The 22,162-nt window shown below is 54.3% G+C and overlaps 11 protein-coding genes across 11 annotated transcripts; 5 read left to right on the top strand and 6 right to left on the bottom strand.

Moving 5' to 3' along the window:
- Window positions 1–84: 84 nt before the first annotated feature.
- BU26DRAFT_564056 (uncharacterized protein) lies at window positions 85–1,017 on the top strand (the record flags this gene model as incomplete). The annotated part of the gene is made up of 1 exon (XM_033833242.1): window positions 85–1,017. The coding sequence occupies one exon, from the start codon at window positions 85–87 to the stop codon at window positions 1,015–1,017; it is 933 nt and encodes a 310-aa protein (XP_033685183.1).
- Window positions 1,018–1,243: 226 nt separating this feature from the next.
- BU26DRAFT_604403 (uncharacterized protein) lies at window positions 1,244–1,791 on the top strand (the record flags this gene model as incomplete). Its single annotated transcript, XM_033835525.1, has 2 exons — window positions 1,244–1,674; window positions 1,744–1,791. Exons 1-2 carry the CDS (start codon window positions 1,354–1,356, stop codon window positions 1,789–1,791), a joined length of 369 nt encoding a protein of 122 aa, XP_033685182.1. The 5' UTR covers window positions 1,244–1,353.
- A 30-nt stretch (window positions 1,792–1,821) lies between these two features.
- On the bottom strand, window positions 1,822–2,699 carry BU26DRAFT_424958 (uncharacterized protein; the record flags this gene model as incomplete). Its single annotated transcript, XM_033823600.1, has 2 exons — window positions 1,822–2,146; window positions 2,194–2,699. The coding sequence occupies 2 exons, from the start codon at window positions 2,697–2,699 to the stop codon at window positions 1,822–1,824; spliced, it is 831 nt and encodes a 276-aa protein (XP_033685181.1).
- A 687-nt stretch (window positions 2,700–3,386) lies between these two features.
- Window positions 3,387–4,932, top strand: BU26DRAFT_564053 (uncharacterized protein; the record flags this gene model as incomplete). The annotated part of the gene is made up of 2 exons (XM_033833241.1): window positions 3,387–4,124; window positions 4,183–4,932. 2 exons carry the CDS (start codon window positions 3,387–3,389, stop codon window positions 4,930–4,932), a joined length of 1,488 nt encoding a protein of 495 aa, XP_033685180.1.
- A 161-nt stretch (window positions 4,933–5,093) lies between these two features.
- Window positions 5,094–7,382, bottom strand: BU26DRAFT_455682 (uncharacterized protein). Its single transcript, XM_033824889.1, has 4 exons — window positions 7,138–7,382; window positions 6,349–7,072; window positions 6,101–6,297; window positions 5,094–6,061 (listed from the first exon to the last, which is right to left on the bottom strand). Exons 1-4 carry the CDS (start codon window positions 7,354–7,356, stop codon window positions 5,330–5,332), a joined length of 1,872 nt encoding a protein of 623 aa, XP_033685179.1. The 5' UTR covers window positions 7,357–7,382; the 3' UTR covers window positions 5,094–5,329.
- Window positions 7,383–7,442: 60 nt separating this feature from the next.
- Window positions 7,443–8,788, bottom strand: BU26DRAFT_604400 (uncharacterized protein; the record flags this gene model as incomplete). Its single annotated transcript, XM_033835524.1, has 1 exon — window positions 7,443–8,788. One exon carries the CDS (start codon window positions 8,786–8,788, stop codon window positions 7,712–7,714), a length of 1,077 nt encoding a protein of 358 aa, XP_033685178.1. The 3' UTR covers window positions 7,443–7,711.
- A 485-nt stretch (window positions 8,789–9,273) lies between these two features.
- Window positions 9,274–10,782, top strand: BU26DRAFT_518609 (uncharacterized protein). Its single transcript, XM_033828858.1, has one exon. It carries the CDS (start codon window positions 9,448–9,450, stop codon window positions 10,669–10,671), a length of 1,224 nt encoding a protein of 407 aa, XP_033685177.1. The 5' UTR covers window positions 9,274–9,447; the 3' UTR covers window positions 10,672–10,782.
- Window positions 10,783–11,480: 698 nt separating this feature from the next.
- BU26DRAFT_550389 (HET-domain-containing protein) lies at window positions 11,481–14,058 on the top strand. The gene is made up of 3 exons (XM_033832050.1): window positions 11,481–12,004; window positions 12,056–13,986; window positions 14,037–14,058. Exons 1-2 carry the CDS (start codon window positions 11,593–11,595, stop codon window positions 13,924–13,926), a joined length of 2,283 nt encoding a protein of 760 aa, XP_033685176.1. The 5' UTR covers window positions 11,481–11,592; the 3' UTR covers window positions 13,927–13,986; window positions 14,037–14,058.
- Window positions 14,059–14,157: 99 nt separating this feature from the next.
- BU26DRAFT_604397 (uncharacterized protein) lies at window positions 14,158–15,898 on the bottom strand (the record flags this gene model as incomplete). The annotated part of the gene is made up of 2 exons (XM_033835523.1): window positions 14,158–14,468; window positions 14,765–15,898. 2 exons carry the CDS (start codon window positions 15,896–15,898, stop codon window positions 14,391–14,393), a joined length of 1,212 nt encoding a protein of 403 aa, XP_033685175.1. The 3' UTR covers window positions 14,158–14,390.
- A 397-nt stretch (window positions 15,899–16,295) lies between these two features.
- BU26DRAFT_518606 (uncharacterized protein) lies at window positions 16,296–16,776 on the bottom strand. Its single transcript, XM_033828857.1, has one exon. The coding sequence runs from the start codon at window positions 16,736–16,738 to the stop codon at window positions 16,325–16,327; it is 414 nt and encodes a 137-aa protein (XP_033685174.1). The 5' UTR covers window positions 16,739–16,776; the 3' UTR covers window positions 16,296–16,324.
- Window positions 16,777–18,720: 1,944 nt separating this feature from the next.
- BU26DRAFT_564046 (glutathione degradosome) lies at window positions 18,721–21,631 on the bottom strand (the record flags this gene model as incomplete). The annotated part of the gene is made up of 6 exons (XM_033833240.1): window positions 18,721–20,234; window positions 20,282–20,468; window positions 20,516–21,082; window positions 21,129–21,260; window positions 21,308–21,433; window positions 21,485–21,631. 6 exons carry the CDS (start codon window positions 21,629–21,631, stop codon window positions 18,721–18,723), a joined length of 2,673 nt encoding a protein of 890 aa, XP_033685173.1.
- Between the last annotated feature and the right edge of the window lie 531 nt (window positions 21,632–22,162).

Genomic DNA, 22,162 nt, shown 5'->3' with positions numbered 1-22,162 from the left:
ACTAAGCTCTCGCCGTTCTGATATTCAATTCCCAACCATCTTCGACCCGCACCTATTCGCGCTACTAGCATTCGGCAAAATCCAATGGCGCACCTAAAAGACCGAACCCTGTCCGCAAAGGCGGCTGCAAATTGGAATATAACCGACATCAAACATGCCCTCCCTCCACAGCTTCGTTTTCGAGGAAGGGAATCTATGAAACCGGTCCTCATACCAGCCCTCCACGATATTTCCAAGACTTCCATGGGGCGAGTGCAAGAGGTGCGTAAGCAGTTATGCAGAGCTATACAACAGCGCCTTAGGCGAAGCAAGAGGGTAGAAAAGATCGAGGTGACACTAGAAGATGTAAAGATTGCGCAGAGGTGGTTCCAGAACAATCCGACCGAGAGTAGGCTCTCACAGAAAGATACCGTGAGGAGGAAAAAGGCAACGAAAGTGGCCAGTCCGGCGGGCGGACAAGGAGTGAGGAGAAGCGCAAGGCTGAACCCGCAATCACAGGAGCGAAGCGGGAGCGTAATAATAATACCAGACGCCGCAAGCGGAGGAGCGACCACCGAACAAGAGAACAGCGGCTCCGATGAGGATGGTGAGAGGGCCATACCAGAGACGCCACGAATACCATCTCCTTCTAGCACCATACCAAGGATTCGCCCAAAGCATCTTTCATTCATACCGTCTCCTCCCGCAGGAGAGCCTGCACGCGGTATGGATATTAGATCAAATGCTGAAGCGGATTCTGTAACCGCTTCAAGCCAGATCTACGCTCAACGCCAGTCTCACAGACGACACAGAATGGCTCTCGAGACTCCCTACGCCAAAAGAACTGTGGAGGGTGTACAGCAAGACTCCAGGAAGAAGCGATTAGCAACTCGACTTCGAGAGCTACGGGCGGAAGAAGATGGACACCGTCGTCTGGCCGGAGAGCATCTTGCGCGACTTGCTACACATCGTCGAGATGCGAGAAATCACCACGCCGAGATCGAGAAGCTGGAAGCGGTTGTGGAATCCAGGAGGTAGAGTCCATCAGTTCCTTTTGTGCGGAGGACGAGTAGGTTGTGGTAGACTGGGACGGAAGACGAAGGCGTAAGATTATCGGACCGATGGCGTGTAGCAGTAGATCTCGATGCCAGGCTATCGGATTCGCGTTCCGTCTTGGTGGGGAAATGGGTTTCGCATTATGACGTCACAAGAACATGGCAACCTCGACTTTCTAATGCGCGCATCGTCTTCCAGCGAACCGTTACACAAACTATATCCGTCACAAATCCCAATTACCATCCCGTTTGGCCTCCGCAGAGACCATTGAGCTCCCTCAGTCTCCTCGAAACGTGTACGATCCACAACGCTTCCACAATGCCCTTTCGCACCGCCACGCTGCTCTTCCGCCGAGCTCCCGCACTGCCCTCGATAACAACGCGTCGCGCGCTCGCGTCGACTCCCAGTTTGCGCTTAAAGGAGGACGCCGATCGCTCGCCTGAACAAATAGAGATGAAGAAGCAGGAGCAATTGAAGAAGCAGGAACGCGGCGAGGGCCACTGGCATGAGGAGCTGGCAAGTCGCACGGAGAGTGACATCGCGGCAGACAGGCAGGAGAAGCACGTGGAGGATCACGATGAACACATGAATGAGCTTCAGAAACAAACCGCAAAGAAGGGTGAGAAAGGAGAGCTCGAGGTACGTGTCCCAATGGAAAGGACATTGTGTCAGGCTAACTTGTGCAGTGAACCTGAAACTTCGGACAAGCTTGCGCATACAAATTCCTGCTGCCTTATGTATATGATTATTGCATAGCTACTAGTATGGCACCTCTAATCTGAGCGATTACTCCTTCGATTCTTCAACTCTGCGCTCTTGTACCTCCATTTCAATCCACGGTCTAGTGGCGACCTCGGAATCTCTTTTTGAACGCTTTCCGTGTTTTCCCAGCTTTTTTTCCACAAGCAAAAGCCGTGCGTATATCGCCAGGCGCACGAGGACAAAGAACCCACCACATCCGGCACCGATACCAATCAAGTGGCCAGCTAGCGCCCCAGCAGAGAACTTGCTCGAATCGAGAAAGCCATACGTATAGAAGTCCTCGGTTTCGTAGGTAATGTATGCGATGCAAGCATATCCTCCAAGCAGAAGCAGGACGCAAGGCAAGTGACTAACTTTTCCATTAGTGGTTACTTTGCAAAGGGAAGGAGCACTTACATCCACGGGGGCATCTCCGTCCGCGGCACCACTATCTCGAACAGCGCAAATACCGAATTCAGTGCATGCCGTGTAATATTCGACCACGTATCGAAGCGGCTATCGAACTTCTCCGATCGGAATTGGACAGCCCAAAACACCGTCGTCACCAACAAGGGAAATGTCACAATCGTGGAGTACAGCAACCCATGCAGCAGTTGAAACAACGCGGGCCACTGCCCTAGCCAAGCTTGTCCGCGCACGGCGTAGGAGGCGGAGTGTAGTCCAGCGAAAAGGAAGTAGAAGGTCAACCCCCACCATGTAATGTTGCTGAAGTACGAGAGGGATGCCCCTGCGGACTCGTCTTTGGCGATGGCGAGCTTGATGACTATACCGATGATGCCGTAGATAGCTATGAGGAGGCGGGTGAGGGCCAACGAGAGGGGTGAGAGGAGCCAGGAGGTGGAGAAGCGGTGATGTGGATCGAAAGGGGTGTGGGCGTGAAAGAGGGTATAGATATTGGTCATGTTGAAATTACAAGACTTGCAACAACAATGAGCTCTGGGGTCGCCCAGGAAATCGCGATCAAAGAGGCAGGTCAAGGAAAAGATAGGTCGACACTCAAGAGGACACCGAGGACTATATAATTCTAATGTATCTATGCACTCCTAGGGATCTATGCTCCTCACTGTCAACATCCTTTTCTGAAGCTTCAATCGTCCAATTTTCCCAAAACGGCTACAAAGGCGACGCTTAAGGCTGAGGGGTTTGGCCCGCAAGTGTTGATCTGCGCCCAGGGCCGTTTCAGCACTAGCGCCGTAGCAAGCAGCCCGTCATGGAAAGAACTCCGACGTCTCCACCCATCACACATCAGGCCCGCAGCCAAGCACGCCTCCTAAAGGGGCGTGCGCTGCCCAGTCAACCCTCCAAGCAGCCCGTGTCGTCCAAATTTCCTCTTTGCAACCCTCCCGTCCATCTCCCCGCATTATCTGTGCAACCTCTGGCATGCGAGATGCCGAAAGCGCAGCGTAGTAGAGCCTGTAAGCAGTGCAGGGAACGCAGGGTCAAGGTACGTCCTCGGCAGCGACGTATTATATAGACAGCCCGTTAATATAGCCCTCGTTTAGTGCGATGAGACGCCCGAATTTTGCCAGCAATGCCGTCGGCTAGGGCTCTTGTGCTCTGGGCCGGTTCAAGGGTCCGTCATAATCGATATGACGGATCGGATATCGAAGCCTCGACAGCGAAAGAAACGAGAGACTAAAGGCCCGATCGTTATCCCCGATGATAATTCCCAGGAATCGCCTGCTAAGGAGCCGACGTTGGCGGGGGCCACATCCGACCCAACAGCGACATCATCAGCCCTGCAAGTGGCTCACTCGCCGGGCCGGAAACCAGTATTTGACGAATGGACCGAGCTGGAAGCGGACGAGGCTATTGCGGCAATACGATATCAGTACAAGTTCCCAACCATGTACCAACCGCCCAAGGCCGTGCCCGAAGCCTTGGACGTAGCCTTCATCTCCCACTTTGTCCAGCTCAACAAAGGCATCCGATCATACAGCCCGGAGATACCATGGATAACGCATCTTCCTGAAATGCATGTACAAGCATCGAAACCCGCCCTACGACTGTCTATACGGTCAGCGTCAATGGCGTTTTACGCCACAGTGCACAAAGACCCAGCGATCCTAGTCGATTCTTATAGATGGTACACGATGAGTCTGAATTGTCAAAGACAGACCCTCGCCCGGCTGACGTCCAACTCTATGCCAAGTGAGGAAGAGATTCTGGTACCCATTATCCTAGCGCTGTACGAAGTATATGCCGGGACCACGCAAACGAGCGTTTTCCATCATCTCGCCGCATCCACGAAAATCTTGGAGATGAGAGGACCATCCAACTGTAAAGGCCTTGCGTTTCCTCTGTTCAAATCAATGCGAATATCTGATGTAAGTCTCAATCCTAGGCCCAAGGGAAGAAACATGGTTGACCTCACACTTCTTGCAGGCACACAAAGCGATGGTATTCAATCAACCCTCGGTCTTCTCCACCCCTGAATGGATGACTGTCCCATTCGAAGGCCAGCTAAAGAATGCGCATCAGTACCTCACCGATATTCTCCTCGTGATTCCGGATTGCATGGGTCTGTGTAAAATAAGCGGCAGCATGAGGAGCTTCCTTTCTCGACCTATTCCTTCGCACGTCGACCTCAAGCCGGTCCAGGAGCGTGCGAAACAACTGCTCCAGCAGCTTGATGATTGGGTTGCCAAAAACCCTCACCTTCTGAAAGTAGCAACTGGTCCACAGGTCGTCACCGCCGACATGGGGAGTCCCGCAACGTCCGGAGCATCCGCAGACGCACCAACGAAATCCACGCTCATACTACCGGAGGGCTTCATCGCCTTGACAGCAGCAACCTACGAATCTATTCGCTTGATCCTCTCGCTGCTCCTGGACAAGGTCTCTCCGCGAGAACCATCTGTCAGCTCTGTGGATCCAAACACTCCGCCAGAAGCAAATGTACCCACACTAATCGACACCGCAAGCATGTGCGCGAACTCGATCCTGGAGATCACTTCGTATCTGGAATCCACACATCCAATTGGATTTGATTTCATGCGCAGTGTCTTTCCGCTTGCCGTGGTCGCGCTTGTCGCACCTCGGATGGAACAGCAGAAGCGTGCGCAGCAGATGTTGGAGAGGTGGGGTAGAAAGAGAGGCATGGCAGGCCTCACTTCTGCGTGGCTGCATATTTGATCCCTTGCAGCAGCAGGAAGCGCTGGGCGCTTGAGGGATGACCCTTCATCAACTTTCACACGCGTTCACATCTTCGTGAGGGGACTATTTCCGCAACTCTTCTGGGACTTATCACACAGGACTCCATTAACACACGACTAGACCTGACAAAGAGACATCGTCAACGTCGATTCCGGCAGCTGAGTCTCTGAACAGGCAGCGCTAGCTTACTTCGAAAGCTCGATCGAAGATTACTCGACCAAGACAAGACATTCAAGCTCCGTCCTGCCGACTGAACAATGGCCCCGCCTATTTAACAGAAATGAGAGCCCATGCTCAAAATCGCCGCGGAAGGAGAATGCTCAGTAACGACCCTCCAAGCTACCCCTCAACCGTGTCTCTAGGGTCAGCGAAGCAATCAAGTCTCCCTCGTGCTCCTCCGACTTCCCAGCCAAAAGAAGAGATAACTTCCAATGCAAACAAGCATACTCATAGCAACGCCTCCAGCCCAGGGCGACGTCGCCATGGCACTCAGGTCATTCTCCGTCTTGAACAGCACCAGCCAACCCTTATCTATCCCAAGCCCCGTCTGGTTCCCTCGGCAGTAGCACCGATCATAGACACCCGTGTATTCCAGCAAAGCAGTGAGCACCAGCCAGATCGTATTTCCGATCGCGATGGTCTTGCCAAGCAAGCGGGTAATGACGGCCAATCCGCAAAGGAGTGAATGAGTCTTTGTGCGCTCGTAGCCTTGCGGTGCTTGGCTTTGCTCCGCCGTTGGAGTTATAGACGGTCTGCGGAAGTCCATCGAGGGCGCTAGGCGGTGTTCTCGCTGGTATCGCAGAAGCGCGGCATGGGAAAACATCATCGATGCGGCCAGCAATATCCAGACGAGTGTCGCCAGACCACCATATACAAGATACCCGGCGGTTCGACATCCAACGCCCTTCGTGGGTGTAAAGTACGCTATCAGGATCCCGGGGCCAGTCGTACCCCACTGGACGAATATCGCAACGAAACTAGCAATGGCGATCCGTTTCCAGACGTTCGCTGTGATTTCGTCCCACTCCGGATATGCCAGAATCTGACCACGGCTCAAATCGAGCCCACAATACTGAGCCGTAGTGTAGGAGTCGCCAGCTAGATTTTCCTCGGGTCGGCGGTCGTAGTTCCAGGGCTTGCTGACCACTTTTTCCTGTGATGGCTTGCAAGTCTGTCCGGCGGCAATGCTGTTTACGGACGTAGTTAGGGCCAATTCGATGGTCCGGGCTAGCTGCCACCAGGTGAACACCCTGGCATAGTTGAAGATGGGCCCTTCGTGTTTCTCGTCGCCCATGATGTCGGCCCCCATCCATCCTGGCAGCTCTAGGTTCGTTACCGGTGGAACTTCGAAAGCCGCCTCGTTCGTCTGCACGCGATGCGGTTGCACCGCGAGACCGGATCGGACCATGATACCCCGCTGCTCCCCTTTCTCGGTGACAGACGACTCGCTCGCAATCGGAGGTTCCTTCGCCCGGTACGCAATATCCGCCCTCAGCGCCTCATCAATAGTGTCGCTCCCAATCTGCGTCCCCACCGTCACCCATCCCCAAATAACTGGAATCAACCAAAGCCACAGCGTCCCGCTACTCAGTTGATTCGCCACCACTCTATCCCCGCGACTCTCTATGAACGCACTCGTCACCGTAAACAGCCATGCAATACCCGCGGCCAGAATCTGCGCAACGAGAGAGAACGTAACACCGCGACGCGTTCGGATGAGTCTGCGCTGCACATTCCGCCACCATGCCTGATTCTTCGGTCCGACGATCAGACTACTCAGCCAACCGCGCTCCTGGCTCGCTCGGAGCGGCACTTGCTGCGCTTCTTGCAAGAGGTACTGGATTGCTTTGATGCGCACGCTGAAGTCGGAGTACTTGTCGTGGACGGCGCGGGAGAGGGCTGTTTGCTGGAGCGTGTGCCAGCGCGTGCGCAGACTGTAGCGGTTCAGGATAGTGAGGGCGAGCGAGTAGGTTATCAGCGCAGGGGAGCCGACCGAGAGGCACAGCGAGAGCAGGTTGTCCCAGGGGCTGCTGGTTTCGTAGGGCAGTTGCGCGGTCAGGGCGAGCCAGGGAAGCAGGAAGTTTGTGAATGCTGCGGCGAAGACTTGGAAGTCGAACGACTGGGCCGGAGGTTAGAAGACTACTCCTTTCTAATGCAGTGCTGCAGAGAAGAGGAGAGGCGTACGTATGGAACCCGCGCCATGTTACAGTACTCGTAGCAATCCCCGATCGCAACGCCCCACGTATCGCTCGTGAAGCTGCTCATCGGCCTACCATTCGCGTCCACCAGATGAATAAGCCCGTTGGTGAAGTTGGTATCCTGCGCGATGGGGAGCTGCGCGATACACCGCGTGTTCCAGGTATTCTCCGGCAGGCCGGCGAGGACGGAGTTGTAGAAGTCCATTTTCTAGGACTGCTTGGGTTTGATAGCTAGCTATCAGTATGCATGATATGCGCGCGGTTTTGAAGGATGTTCACCGCGTCGACAGCCTCATGTCTCATCCGCGTAGAGGTACGGCGGAGAGCGAACATGTTCACCGGGAGCGCGCGAGGCCGCCAACTACTAATAGCTCAGCCTGGCGGTCCTCGGCGTGTTGTACGAGGCGCGATAGCACAAGCGTTCTGGGACGGGTGGGGAGTCAAGCTGATTGGATAGGTGCGCCTTTGCGGCGTTGATACAAGGGGTTGATACGAGGCTGATGCGTTGTGGTGGTCGTGTGTGGGTTGAGGGTGTTTGGGGGCGGAAACCGCGGGGACCCCTAAACCTCTTCCTCATCGCGCTCGGCCAGCGCTTCCAGCAACGCGATGTCGTACTGCCACGAGAGTACGGCGGCTTTCGCTTCTTCCTGCGCCAGCCGGATCTTGCAGAGACGGATTCTGCTCGCCGGCGAGATGCCGGGGATGTCTCGCGGGTGGAGGCGCGCGGAGACGTCTACCGGCGCTTTCTGCTGGGCCTGGAGGAGCGCCATGTCTGGCTGCTGCTGCTGCCTCGCGGGCTCAGGTGCTGGTACGGGCTGAGGCTGCTTCTGCTGCTCGACGAGGAACTGCGGCCGGATGATGCGCTGCTGGGTGGCGGTCCGCGCGCGAGCGACTTCTACCTGCGCGGTGCGCTCCAGCAACACCCGGACTTCCTGGCCTGTCTGCATCTCCTGGATGCGTGCTGAGAGACCAGCGGGAAGACGCGCTGGGCGGGCGACGGGCGCATGGCGCCGCTGGGCGAAGACTGGAGCGGAGCCCCCGCTGGCTTCTGGGAAGCGCTCGTGGTTGATGTCTCCTGGTGCGCTACGTGGCGGTGACTGCGGCTCGATGAGCGAGGCGTTGTCGAAGGCGACAGATTTCTGGTTGCCGGAATGGCGTGAGCGTTTGGAGCGGTGTGAAGCATCTTCCGCCTGCGGAAGTTCCTCTTCTTCGTCTCGCTTTCTCTTCCCCTTTCCTTGCGATTCCGCCTCCTCGACTATCTCCCCTTGCTCGAGCTTCTTCGCCGGCATTTCCTTCTCCAGCTCCAATTGGGTCTTCATTACATCATCGAATTGGAGCCAGTTCTTGCCCTTTCCCCAGACTCTCTTCCGCCTGTTCTTCACGTGTCTTGCCCAATCTGCGCTGAGCGCTTCATAGCCTTGCGGGCCGGGCGTCAGGGAAGCTACTTCGCTGAGATGGCGGAGAAGACTGATATCTAGGTTTCGCGCGTTCGTCTCAACCGCGCCATTGCGCTTCGGTTGGAGTTTGGCGGGAAGGCAGTCTAGGACGTTGGTGAGCTGCCAGCAGCTCTGGATGTTCGAGAGGTACTGATCGACGAGGGCTTGGTCGGCGGCTGAGAGTTGGTGGTATGGCTCCATTTCTGAAGAATGTGCTGAGAGCAGTAGGTCAGGAGAAGAAGATTCTGAGGTCGGTGGTGAAGTGGCTGGAAACGATGGCGACAAATGCTACCTGCAGCACGAAGCGATGAGGGTTGGTATATGTCGACGATTCGTTAAGAGAGTAGGAGCGGAATTGCAGGATACTGTATCAGCGAAGAAGAGGAGTTTATGGCTGAAGCTATGGAGCACAGGTGCGATGATGTGCCAAGAAAGATCAGGAGTGAAAGCGGTGAGTGCACACACCGTATTGTTCTGACCAAGGAACAATAGGAAACAATAGGGAATCACGAGCCGCCCGATACTATTCTTCGGAAAATGGAATAACGCGCGTCGGAATCCCGTTAATCGTGCGGTGAAGCAGGGAGCTTCAGTATTGTCTTACGACCACGCGAAAAGCCCAATAGGGAAACAATAGGTAACGAATCACTTCCAGGAAGCAATAGCATTATGCAAATTAATTCAGCAGAATAACCATTCGCGGTTGCACGCCCGGAGGAAAAACTCACCTTGTCCCTTCAACACCTTTCACATTCTTCATTGCATATCCTCTCTTCGACCACATAATCCCTCCTCGTTCTCTCCACAACCAGGCGCACATCAAACCAAACAATAACACCCGCAACCACAACCCCCAAATTATGCCCGATCAGACCCCTTCAAATGCGACGCACCGTCCCGGAAAACACCGCCTAGAGGAACGAGGAGAGCAAGACATCCCAGAAATGCCAGCTCCCGCTCCGCAGCCCAACAAGCGTCCGAGGCGATATGCAATGGACGAATGCCAATATAGTCCAGAATACTCGCCAACTTCGCCTCCTCAGCGCGACTTCCGGCCCCGTGAGTATGGAGTTGAACAAGATCGATATGGTCAGCCATACTTTCCCTTTCACGGGTACCCGCCGACGTTTCTGGAAGATATGCGACGAGCATATGGTACGCCACCGCTTGATAAGGAGTATTCTCCGACGTCTCCGGACTATAGACAAGAACGATTCAACCCGCCACGGCCGTACTATGGAGAAGGATCATATCCAGCTGATGACCGGGATTTCGACGACCGGCGGTACGATGACGGCCGGCGCTACCATGACGATCGACGGCATTACGATGATCAGCGAGACCACGGAGCTCCGAAACCTGTGCTGCAACCTGTGTACCCACAGGATGAGCCGGATCAGGGCCCCAACGATAGCGACCGCGGCTCTTCCTCAGGTAGTTACTTCGACTCCGAATACGACAACGACGACGAGCGCGAGCCTCCGCGAAATGATGGTTATAACGGATACAGTCCCGGCCCCCCGCCTGATCACGGGTATGCCCATCGCAACAATGACGAAGACTGCGGACAAACACCGCCATACCAGGACGATATCCGTGTCGACCGGCCATTCAACAATACCAACGGGCCCTCTCCGTTCCCAAAGCAGCAAATAAACGGAAATGTGCAGAACTACTTCTACCACTTCAACGGCACTCCGAGGAAACAAATCTTCAACTTCCACATCTCTTCGCCTAATGCCGCGGGAGGCTTGCCACAGGGACTTCCAGGCGGGATCAGCTTCTCCTTTGGGAGCGGGAATGTACCTCAGCAGGAGGCGCGTGGAGAAGGCCAAGCAAACAGTTCTCTGGTGAATAAGCAGGACCGTCCGCAGCCGCGAAACATTGAAGAGCTCAAGGATGAACTGGGTCGTGTCAGAGCGACCGCGACGGCGGAGTTCATGGAGTTGATGACAAAAGCAAACCGCCAGTACGCGGAGGCTGTGGGTCGCATCGCTGAACTGAAGCAGCAGATCGGGAAAATGGAAGGGCAAGATGTGGAGGGAAAGGGAGAGGAGGACCGCCGTGCAGGTGGTGATCGTTAAGAGTAGACCGATATCGATAGGTTGACTCATTCCGGCGTCGAGGTCATGAGTAAAGGGTAAAGCAGCAAGATGTGATATCATTTTGGAAGCAGTCGCCGGATACGGTCGAATATGAGATTGAATAAAAACAAACAAACTAATGTCCGTCCCTACGTCGAGAGACGCACCCGGCTACGAGACGAACTATAGGTACTTTAAATTAAGGCTACTTTAACTCCCTAAGCGCATTAAATCTTCCCGTAACTTTATGTTAGTAATATTACTGTCTACTCTAGAGCGTTTCCGCCTTAGTTGGTCGCAAAAGGGCCCTGCACGTCTCTTGTAATTATGAGGGTGTAATTTACTTACAGTGGAGGTTGGGCCTGTGGCTGTGTAGAGAGTTACAGGTTGTGCTGACTCTAGCCCAGCTTTGCAATCCAACTTAGACCTCGGCTCTAAGAGTCAACCAACTCAATGCGAAAAACCTCCAGAATCCGCCACCTCACAACCCTATGGCTGGAGCGAGTCGGCCGCCCTCCTCGGTTGTGGTGGCGACATTCCATACACGAGCAACTTTGCAATGGGATGTCCACTTTGGATGGCCCGCATCTAGAAACTAGGTACATGAGGTCCAAGTCATTGGGTTCAATGTCATCCACCGTCTCGGATCTAGCCCAATCGGGAAGAATCCATCAATCACATGTCTCACCGGATTTTTAGCCTTGCTTTCAAAGCCCGCATCTTTCGATGAGTAACGTTAGTCACGAGATTCTAGGCAGCAATAAATTGTTTCGTAGAAATCTCGCAGGAACCCTCGTTCTCAAGTCACCCACGCCGCTGGCTATATCGATAATCTCTTTTCACGGTCTTTAACAGCTTGATTCGGCTATAATTAGCACGCCCGTATTAATTTTCGTATCTACATTAAAAACCAAGTTCGATATGACCCCTAACCAATGGGGTTCCCAACTTTGTGCTGCTTGCCAAAGCATCACGTTAGAAATGTTCATGGACGGTTTTGAACATCCACTGAACTATCCACAGATTGTCGAGATGGGAAAGACATGCATGCTCTGCCGACTAATAGTATGTTCTACCTGCCATCTTCAGACATCAGCGGGTCGGTACGAAGTGAACCGGGACTATTACGCCTGGGCCTTGACTCTCCCCGGACTTCCTTACGTAGTCCGAGATCCAGCCGCTGTCTTTCAAGAAAATGGCCCTCCACTTCTCCATGAAAGAGTGGAGTCTCCTCCTCGGCGTGTTTCCTGGAAGAGAAGTGTGACAATATCGCAAAGATACATAAATGGAGACTTTAATGACGGCAAGACCATTCAGATTTGGGCCCCTAAAGGTAAGAAGCTAGTGGATTTCTTCTCATATTTTGCTGATACCAAGAGCGTAGGTTCAATATACAACAACCACGGCTTTTTCACCGAAGAGGCATCAATCATCAAGAGCTGTGGCTTCAGCTCTCAAGAAATCGAACCGGCCAATTCAATTCGGAATAAATCACTCTTGTATACTTGGCTTCGCAATTGCGTTGAGGAGCACCCCAAATGTCGGCAATCATTCTCCAGCGATATGTTCGAACTTGACGAAAACATGGATGAAATCCAACCTCTCCCAACTAGAGTGGTTGAAGTTGGTCCAGGTAACGATCATATCAAGTTGGTCTCAACCGCTGGCAAAAAGGGCGTGTACATCGCCTTAAGTCATCGATGGGGAGCTCAAAAGAATCTTCGAACTCTGAACGAAAACTTGGCGGAGCATCTCGTTAAAATCAATGTGGAAGACTTATCCCAAACATTCAAGGATGCAGTCGAAGTCACCCGCGACCTCGGTGCCCAATACTTATGGATAGATTCCCTTTGCATCATTCAAGATAACGGGGATGACTGGGCTTTTGAAGCGACTCAAATGGGGAGGATTTTCGAACGAGCATACTGCACTATCGCCGCAGTTGACGCAGTTGATGACAGCACGGGCATGGATAGAGGACTCTTCCTTCCTCGAGAAGAAGACCCCCTTACAGTCCGCTTCCACTGCGCTCCACAAAAAGACCCTGTGCAACCTGAGAGATTTCGATCGAAAGATGGTCAACCGTACTGCTGGAAGTATACCTTCTATTCGAATCCAGAAGAGGATGACGACATGACCTATGCGAATCTCCTAAAGCAACATCGACTGATTGCAAAACCCAGACTTCTGGGATCACCATGGCAGATTATGCGCTCGAAATGGAACTGGAGAGGCTGGATCCACCAGGAACGTATTCTTTCTAGGCGAATGATCTATTTCTCCTCAACTAAACTCTCCTGGGACTGCCTTACCACCTCGGGCGAGGAAGAATCGCTTGGTTTTGCCGCACCACCTCTTCGTGCACCCAATTTCGAGAGCGACATTCAGTGTTGGCAGTCACTCACGGAGGATTACACAAATTGCTTACTCACCTTTGAGTCTGATAAGTTGGCTGCTATATCAGGACTCGCCGAGCGATTAGGAAAGAGAAGCAATAGACGATACTCTGCAGGGATTTTCCAAGATGCCAACGGAAATGGGTTGATGTGGCGGTCATATTCCAACGACCCCATGACGCAATTGAACTCGTTCCACGCACCCTCATGGACTTGGGCTGCGTACAAGGGCGCTATTACGTATGATCTTGGGCGCAACATGGGAATGAACGAATCCATTTGCGAGATTTCAGAGCCCGCCTTCGATATCACGTACGGCTGCCCGAACACATGCCTGAACAGGTCGCGCACATGTGTCACCGGAAGTGTAAGATGGGTAGGAATAATCGGTACTGCAATCCGATCATCCACCTTACGTGCTTTGAATCTTTCCGATGATAAGGATCTTATCAAAATCCTTGGCTCCGCCGTGCACTGGGAGCCACGACCGACATTGCGCGTTGTTCAGGGCATATACGCAGAAACTCCTCGAAAGCTAAGTATCCCAGACAGAGCGGAAGTGATGAAGGATGAGAAAGGAAGCGTCGTTGGTTGGGTACTCCTGGATATGGATGGCCGCATACCCATAGAAGAGCCGTTCTTTTGTGTAGTGATCAGGCGTTGGCGAAGGACAATTCCGCCAACCCCATCTTCGGGTCTAGTTCGGGGTTTCGATTACATGGGTGAGGAGTTCATGGATGTACTGGCATTGAAAGAACGCGATGAAAAACCCTGGACTTATGAACGAGTTGGGGTTGGCAGGATCGTGGACAAGAGTTGGATACAATGTTGCACGATAAAGACTATTGAAGTCTGGTGAATGAAGAGACCCTGCCAGCCATATCTTCTATATCAATCAACGGCGATTCGATCCATTTCCGTACGCCTAGAATGCTCCTTCGTAACTTGCGTGGCTAACTGGCGTGAAAGTCTTATAGGGCGACTTTATCTTGTGCGTCATCTACTGGTAAGTCTCCTGTGCGTATCCTAAAAGACATTATGTAGTAAGCAGAAAGTAATACAGATATAGATCAGCTCAGCTAAGTGTGCACGCTTACCACTAATGCAAAACTGTAAAAGAAGTCGGCACGAAATGTCACCACAACCTGCAGGGAGGGCATCACACCCGCTCTGGTCATAGGGTTGTGAGGTAGCGAATCCACAAAGAGGTGCGCTGGCTGATAGGGAAGCAGAGAATAACGTCAGGAAGGGAGCGACTGAGAGGCAGCATTCAGGCAATCAGGCAGCGTGGGGCACTGGCAGTGCGGCAACAAAGAACACATTCTAGGAATCTACGTCATGCGCCACAGTTATTTTTGGATGCTGTTCTGAGGTAGGGATAGCGCTGAAATTTGTTACGATCTGATAGTGTGTGATGTTAGCACCTTAATATAGTTAGAGCATCTTATGGGGGGCTTTTAAGGGTCTTCTCTTCTGGCTGGCGAAACTCCTAGCATCTACACTCTTTACATACATGTTTGTTTGATACATATGACAATGTAATAAAAGAAATAAAATTGTTTCCAGGTGTGATCTCCAACTCGGGAGGTGACCGTTTTAGAGCTTCGCTAGTTATCGCATTTGTACTACTCCCGCATCCACCTCTTCCGCCATAGTTACCCCATCCTTCCACACGACGACCTCGGCCGCCGGGGCACCCAACTACACTCCTCTATCTCCAAGCGCGCCACCGCCGCCCTCTTCGCCGCAACCACATGCTCCTGTTTCGCGACCTCCAGCGCAGCTTCAGCCTCTTCCAGCAACAGCTTCTGCAGCTTGAGTTCATGGTGGTCCAGTCGCGCCGCTTCGCGACACGTTACGGGATGCGCATTCCAGTGAGACGGGCATTCCCTCGGCCACTGAGTTTCTTGGATAAGCGCCGATACCGGCGGGAGACGTGCTGGTGAGTGCACGGGAGATTTTGGCGTCGTGAGAAGCGCAGATATGGGACTGCGAGGGGGGAAGCGGGAGGGTGAGTGCAGGGCCGGTGCGCTTGCCGAGGGTCTGGAGGTCTGGAGGAGCGGGATCCAGGAGGGCTTTGAGATGCTCGTTTGCGTGGGCGGGGAATAGGGAGGAGGTGCGCTGCCGGGACTTAATCCAAGGTGGAGAGGCTCCGGCTTGATGGAGTCGCGAGCAAGCATGCGAAGCTCCTCTTCTGTTGCGATCGGATGATCGGAGAGCCAAGCGGGCCACTCGGCCTCTGACGTGTCGTTATGATTGTGGACGCTGGGCTGCGATGCGGCGGAGGTCGGCTCCTCTTCGAAACTGGTATCCTGGGACAGGCGGCGAATCTGCGCAGGACGGGATTCCGGCTCCTCTGCTTGCTCATCTCTGATACTGAATTTTCGCTTCGTTACCGGGCTACCGAAGAGATCCAGTGTCGCCGTTGTGGTAGAGGGAGTGGACGGCGTCGAACTGGGTCTATTATAACCCTCGAGAGCCTGGCCCCTGATCATGCATTCGAGACTGCGTATCGCATCCTCGACGTCCACTACTTCGAGCGCGGCATATATGCTCGTCTGCTGGCCTTTGTCAAGGCCCGTCCTGATCCTGGCGCGGAAATACGTTTCGAGGAGTGTGTGCGCTCTCTCTTTCTGGTCGACAGTGAGCTCAGAGAGACGACGGAGAGCCTCGACGAGCTGCGGTGGCCAGGCCGAGGGCAAAAAGTATGGCCGCAGTCCGTCTGGGACCGCTAAGTACGTTTCGGTAGGCGTGAGACCCCAGTTCTGCTGGATAGCAGCCAGGTCATCTTCGCGTTGATCTTGGGATCCTTCTGGTATGTGAATCTGCATTTTTCTGGTTCTGCTTTGGACTAATTAGGAGGTGCTGGGGGTGGGTTGTATAGGTCAGCTCCCGAATTACGGGTGCCAGTGGGAGTGAAGGGGTTATGGCGGACAAAGGAGAGAGGACACGTGTTCCTCTCCTTTGTCTTGCAACCGGAGGCTTGAGGGCTGTCCAGGCTCTTCACCCTTTGTCTGAATACCTTTATTGATGCGTAGATTGACAAAGCGGGCAGATTCTAACTAACACGTGAGAATTGTGCGAACCTGTAATATGTCATGGGCAAGGAATTAGGGTGGCAAATGCTCCTGGAATTAGAACCGACTACTCGACGCGCTTCCGTTCGAACTTCTACTACATATTAATGACGATCGGGAGAGCTTAAGCGATGACTCGCTTCATTCAAACCCGCCCTCTTCCTCACTATTCCTCCCTCCTCACTCCCAACTCCCATCTAATTCCACAATCCTTCGCTTGACCCGCGCGGCCCTCGCTCTAGCTTCTTCCGCCCGTGTAACTGCTTCCTCTTCTTCCAGCTCGTACTCTAGCATCCGGAGCTTGCGCTTGCGTCCGAGCGCAGTGGGGGGCGGGATGGGCTTTGCTTCTGCTGATGGGATGGTGGGTGGTATGGTTGGGCTGTTGAGCGGGGGTTTGGCTGGGGTTGGGGGAGAGTTGTGGAGGAGTTGGTCGCTAGTTATGGGGCGTTGGGAATGGAAATGGAGCTTTGTCGGTGGGAGGGAAGAGTTTGTTGACGTGGCAATCGGATCGTGGGAGGTTTGTGGAGGAGAATTCTCTGGCGGTGGTGGTGATGTGTTTCCGTTCTGCCGACCAGCGCTACCACGTCGATCCATTTTATCCTGCGCCTCGTTCTGCTCCGCAGGAGTTACACTCTGCACCGAATCCCCATCCCCCTCTCCACTCTCCCCATCGCCCTCCCCTCCATCCTCCCACCCCTCTTCCTCTCCGCCCCCTACCGCATCCCACGCCTCCTCCCCCTCGACCCTCCTCTCCAACTCCCCCAGCGCATCTCCACAAGCGCTCTCAATCCGCCCAAGAACGCCCCGCATTTCCCTCGTCCTTGCCTCCTTCTCGCCCTCCAGCTCCGCGAGCGAGTCCTGCATCCCGGCAGCCGTGGCGTTGACTTGTTGCTCCAGTTGCGCGCTGAAGCGAGACAGAGTGTGCCAGTCTAGCTTCGAGGCGGCGAGGAGGTGGGATATGAGGAGGTTGAATTGGGAAGTGGGTGTTGGGAATGCTGGATGTCGGTCGTCGTTTCCGGACGATGCCGCGCTGTCTGGGCTCTCTCGGGGCTTTGCCCGTTGAGATGGAGTGTTGTTAACTTCCGACGAATATCCGCGCTGAGCAATAACGGAGGAACCTGCGCGACGACTGTGGGCGCAGGATGCAGTGTCAAGCTCCTCATCGGGTTCTCGGTCATGAGTGCGCAAGCTCGGAAGAGCGTCGGCGAGGCTGCGGAGCTGGGAGCGGATGGATGGGGGATTGTTGTGCTTTGGTTCGGGGCTCGTGTCCCCTGGGGAGGGGGGTTTTGTGTGCGGCGAACTCGCTCGCGTGGGAGAGGGACTGCTGATGTGGGGAGCTGGCTGTTTGCTTGGTGCGGGCGATGCTCTTGAGACATAGGAGACTGTAGAAGGAGCTCGTGGAGCGCTTTTCTGAACGTCTCGTTCCTCTTCCTCAGGCGGATTGGCGCGATTGTCTACTGGGGCTTTGCTAGACGTCGAGGATGTCCTACCGCCGCGCTGGACCGGCGAAGGGGCTCGCGAAGCGCGAGGCTGGCTCACATACTCTTCCCGCCCTGGAGGGCCCTCAGAGCGACCCGCGGGGCGTTTGCCAGGTGCCGACGAACCCTTTTCTGCAGGCTGAATTGCGGTCGGAGACCGCGAAGGAACACGGTCTTCCTCCGAAAACGGGCTATGTCGACGGCCAACGGGGAGCTTGCCAGCCGCCCGCGACGCTTCATGGCTACGCTGCGCCGGGGATATGGATCGTGGATCGCCGCCCCCTGAGAAGCGGTCTTCAGCGTCGAGCGGGCTATTGCGGTGGCCGACTGGTGACGATAATGTCGTGCCAACGAGCTCCATCCCCACCCCCTCCTCCCCTCCCTCCCCGCCATCCACCCTCTGCCCCCCTTCCCCTTGCCGCTCAACTGCCACCTCCTCCTCCCAAACCAGCTTCTGATACTGTTCAATCTTCAACTTAACCTGCTTTTCCAACCTGCGCCGCACGTCCTTAAAATGAGCAACGCGGTCCTGCTTCTCCTCCCCGTCGGGCAAGCTCGCCAGCTCAGTGTTCATCTGTGTGGTCTTGTCGCGCAGCATCTGCTCGCATTTTGCGCGGACGCGGGCGAGTTTTGCGCGGGCGGCTTCGAGGGGTGTGGGGTAGGGCATGGTTTGCTTGTTTGTTTGTGGTAGGAGGGATGGGGGTAGTAGAGGGAGGGAGGGAGGGTTCGAAATTGGATGTGATGGGTGCTTGGTGGCTGTCGGGGTTGCGGGTTGTGGTGTGGCGTGGTGTGTTGAGCGGATGTAGTAGGAAGAGTAGGAGAGAGGTTAGAGTTATAAAAGGAGTGCTTGGGGTACGCTGCCTAGTTGGGCAGCTGGGGTGAAAGCATGCTGATAGCGAACCGGACTCCACTGCCACAGATACCTTCACGGACGTCGTAGTCACTCACGATCGGTGAACGGAAAGAACAAAGGATGTGGCATGAAAGACAAATAACGCGGGTATACGTACACGTACATGTTAACCGAACTTGCGCGCCTTCTAAAAGCCCCAGCTCACCCCGTGTAGCCCTCTTTCCAAACGCCCAAACAACAGACCCCTATCTCAAAGGCAGTTCGCTAAACACCTTCTTGAAGATATTCTTACTGTTGTACAAGTTCACGAGTCTCAAGCGCTCGTTATCTAAATGCGCCGAATCGCTTGCCTGACCGCAAGGTAAATGCGCGGCTGGAGCGCTGAACTCCTTTTCTAGGAAACGTATGCTAGGAATCGACCCTCCTTCTCGTATATACAAGGGTTTCGGGGCCACCATAGTTGGAGAAGGGGGCGCGGCATCGGCTTCAACGAAGCCATTGGCCAGAGTGTTGGACGTAGTAGGCGAAGGACGGGTTTCAGAAGATGGAGATGCTGTGGTGAAGTAGTCGAGATGGGTTTTCAAAGGGTGAACGGAGGAGCGGCGGCGACCTATCGTGGGGCCCCAGACGGACATGATGGCGCTTTCGAGGGTTTGGAAAATCTCGTTGGTGAAGTCACCAAGCCAAGGCTCGGCTTGATGGTCAATGGTAACGGTCAAAGAATTCTTCGAATCGAGCTGTTCGAACTCGGATTGGAGGAATGAGGTTAATGCCCGTGCGACTTCAGAAGCTTCCTGGTTGGGCACAAGACGCAGGGACAGCGAAGCCTTCGCCAAGCGCGGAATAATGGTGGAGTTGTCGGGTCCGGAAGTCTGAAAGCGATGGATGGTGAGCGAGGCTTCCCGCCACCGGCGCATGAGAGACTGCGCGAGTTCTTCCGGGTCTCCAAGGTCTGGATTGCCGCGGAGGAGCGTGTCTGTAATCTCGGAATAGAGTTTCCGTTCCTCATCGGTGAGGGGTAGAATAGGATCGTAGAAGCCAGGAATCTGGACCTTGCCATGTGGTCCAGTCAGCTTCGACAAAAGCATCACCAGGTCCTTGAGTGGCTCGTCGAGCAGCGCACTCCCGTCAACGCCGCTGTGGAGATCCGGGTGTTTGCTCTCGATCTGGACTGTAGCGTGGATGACACCTCGCAGGCCATACGTCAGACATGGGACGTGATCGTCGAGCCAGTAGCTGTTCGCCAACAGAATCCAATCGACATCACCAATGAGCTCCTTCCTTGTCTTGATCGCCTGTGCAAAGCCGCGCGAGCCGCACTCCTCCTCTCCTTCAATTAGGAATATTATGTCCGAAGTCAGATTCTGTTCGTTGGCAAGCTCATGAGCCGCATAGATTGCGGCCATGATTGGCCCTTTGTTGTCGGAGATGCCACGACCGTACAGATAACCCCCTTCTCCGGTGAGAGTAAATGGATCGTGTTTCCACTTGCCGTGTTCGTTTTCTGCAGCAATGACGTCGTAGTGTCCATAGAAGAGTATTTTCTTTCTCGACGCTGCGGTTGCAGGGTTACCCCTGAACTTGGCGAAAACGATGGGATTGTATGGCTCGGTGGTGTTGAGCATCTCAGTCACTGCGCCAAAATTCTGGAAAACTGATCGAAGAAACGATGCACCTCTTCGACAATCGGCGCGGTACTTTGGTAGGGATGACACTGTCCGAAAGGAGATGAATTGGTTGAGTGATTCAACCATGAGATCTGGGCAACATTAGCGATATATGAGGGCCTAGTAATTGCAAACCTACCATTGTTGCTTCTTCGCGTGCTTGCACTTGGCTCCGCACAGTCTTGCACGTCCCAGATGACGATAGTGTTGTCATTTCCACCAGTGACGAATGTTGGTTTCCCATTGTTCGTGGTGAAGGCGGATGCGAGGATGAGCCCGTCATGCGCTCTGAACGTCGACACTGTCTCGTAGTGTTGATTGTATTTCTGAGGGGCATTAGCCTGGACCAGAAGATATCGAATGATCCTCCCACCTGGATAAGACCGGTTATCCCTCCTGCGAAGAGATAACCACCGCCTAAGCTCAGAGTAAGAACATCGCCTGTCTCGGCCTTCAGGCTTCGAACAAGCTGCCTCGTTTCGAGATCCCAGACATTGACCTCGCCGTCAAAGCGTCCGCTGTAGAGGAAAGAGCCATCCTGGGCAAGAGATAGAATAGACTCCCCTTCTTCTCTACCGTCCTCCAGCGTGCAGATGCTTGAGATGGCACCTCCTTGCTCGGCATCTATCCGCCATAGGACTATTCGGCCGTCTCCGCCGCCCGATACCAGTATCTCCTCGGATGGAGCGTCGGGAAGTATGCCCTTTCCGAGCAGCATGCAGTACACGTAGCCAAAATGTGCGAATTGCCGGATATCCTTCTTGTCGATTTCGAGATATTGTCCGCCCACGGCATCTTTCAAGCTGGCTTCTGCGCCGTGCGGTCTGGGTGTTTGTACTCCGCCAGGGCCTGTCGAATCGAAGAACCTATTCTTCCGTTCCGAGGGATGGGATGCAAGCGTTGGCGGCGGTCGGAGGTCTTTCTCTTTCAGATCGTACCACTTGTCCTGTCAGCGCGTACTCGATTGCTAGTCTGGCCACTCCTACCTGTATGCTTGTATTTTGCGCGCCGAGGTAGAGGATTTGGTGGTAGGACGAGTACGCGACGCAGAAAATATCACCGACATCGTACGGCGACCAGAGCGCATATAGGCGGCGGAAGGCGGAAGTACACCAGACCTAGGAAGTCAGCCGATGCTGCTACCTTAGCGAGGGCAGCCGCGCACATTTACAATCGGATCGGTCGCACTGGAGAACAGAAGCGACTGGTCTTCTGAGAGACAGAGTCCCAGCACGCTTCCTCTGTGGCCCTCGATGACTCTGCGCCGCTCGTACGTGTCGAGACTATACACCTGGACCGCTCAGCATCGCGGCCCGAACCATTTTCCTTTCCCACGACATACTAGTATCTCTCCGCCCTGTGTTCCGGCGAATATGTATTTCGAGGAGACGGCGAGTGCGAGAATGGATTTGTCGTGCTTCATGCGGTGGGAGAGCGCCGGCGCCCGGTTCGTCTTTCGCGGGCCGTTCTCGAGGCCGGTGCTGTCCATGGCGCCGCCACGCTGCGGAGGCTCTGCCATCAACGTATGTTAGCATTCGTCAGTGAGGCTGCTGTGTACATGGGCCGCGGCATGGTCGCGTGTCGCGAATTGCGGTTTCCGTTCCCCACTGGTGACGATTCCGGACCCTAGCTAGCGCGAGCGAGCCGAACACCGAGGCGTGGGGTTCCTTGTTGACTGTGGATTACTTGAAGAACCTCATCCTTCCAGCACCTTTTCGAGCGAATATTTACTGCTTCGACATTCGAGGCTATGATAGAAGACTCTGCAGACCCTGGTGGACTGCGCCGCGTGCAAGATACACTGGAAAGCTCCGACGTACCTTGCGTTGTCCCTTTGATCTCTCTCGAAGTTATCGATCTTGAAAACTGACACATGTTTCTACCGGCTGCGCTGCAAGCCGAAAGCAGGTGAACTGGAAAGAAAGTGGAGGATATGTTTCCGTGGGCGGGTTCCGTTACCGAGTATGGCCCTGCGGCGGGCCATGCTTTGGCGTTGGCAGCATGACGGTGGGAGGTATGG

Source organism: Trematosphaeria pertusa, assembly GCF_010094035.1.
Source record: "Trematosphaeria pertusa strain CBS 122368 unplaced genomic scaffold BU26scaffold_6, whole genome shotgun sequence".
Taxonomy (NCBI): Eukaryota; Fungi; Ascomycota; class Dothideomycetes; order Pleosporales; family Trematosphaeriaceae; genus Trematosphaeria; species Trematosphaeria pertusa.
This window is presented reverse-complemented; position numbering and strand designations above follow the sequence as displayed.

What these genes read in the sequence shown, in the direction of transcription:
- BU26DRAFT_550389 (XM_033832050.1), top strand. Translation starts at nt 11,593, where the DNA reads ATGACCCCTAACCAATGGGGTTCCCAACTTTGTGCTGCTTGCCAAAGC. An exon ending in TCAGATTTGGGCCCCTAAAG is followed by an intron (nt 12,005 to 12,055) that starts GTAAGAAGCTAG and finishes CCAAGAGCGTAG; the next exon opens with GTTCAATATACAACAACCAC.
- BU26DRAFT_518606 (XM_033828857.1), bottom strand. Translation starts at nt 16,738, where the DNA reads ATGGATCGACGTGGTAGCGCTGGTCGGCAGAACGGAAACACATCACCA.
- BU26DRAFT_518609 (XM_033828858.1), top strand. Translation starts at nt 9,448, where the DNA reads ATGCCCGATCAGACCCCTTCAAATGCGACGCACCGTCCCGGAAAACAC.
- BU26DRAFT_455682 (XM_033824889.1), bottom strand. Translation starts at nt 7,356, where the DNA reads ATGGACTTCTACAACTCCGTCCTCGCCGGCCTGCCGGAGAATACCTGG. An exon ending in ACATGGCGCGGGTTCCATAC is followed by an intron (nt 7,073 to 7,137) that starts GTACGCCTCTCC and finishes CCTCCGGCCCAG; the next exon opens with TCGTTCGACTTCCAAGTCTT. An exon ending in GGGTATCATGGTCCGATCCG is followed by an intron (nt 6,298 to 6,348) that starts GTCTCGCGGTGC and finishes CGGCTTTCGAAG; the next exon opens with TTCCACCGGTAACGAACCTA.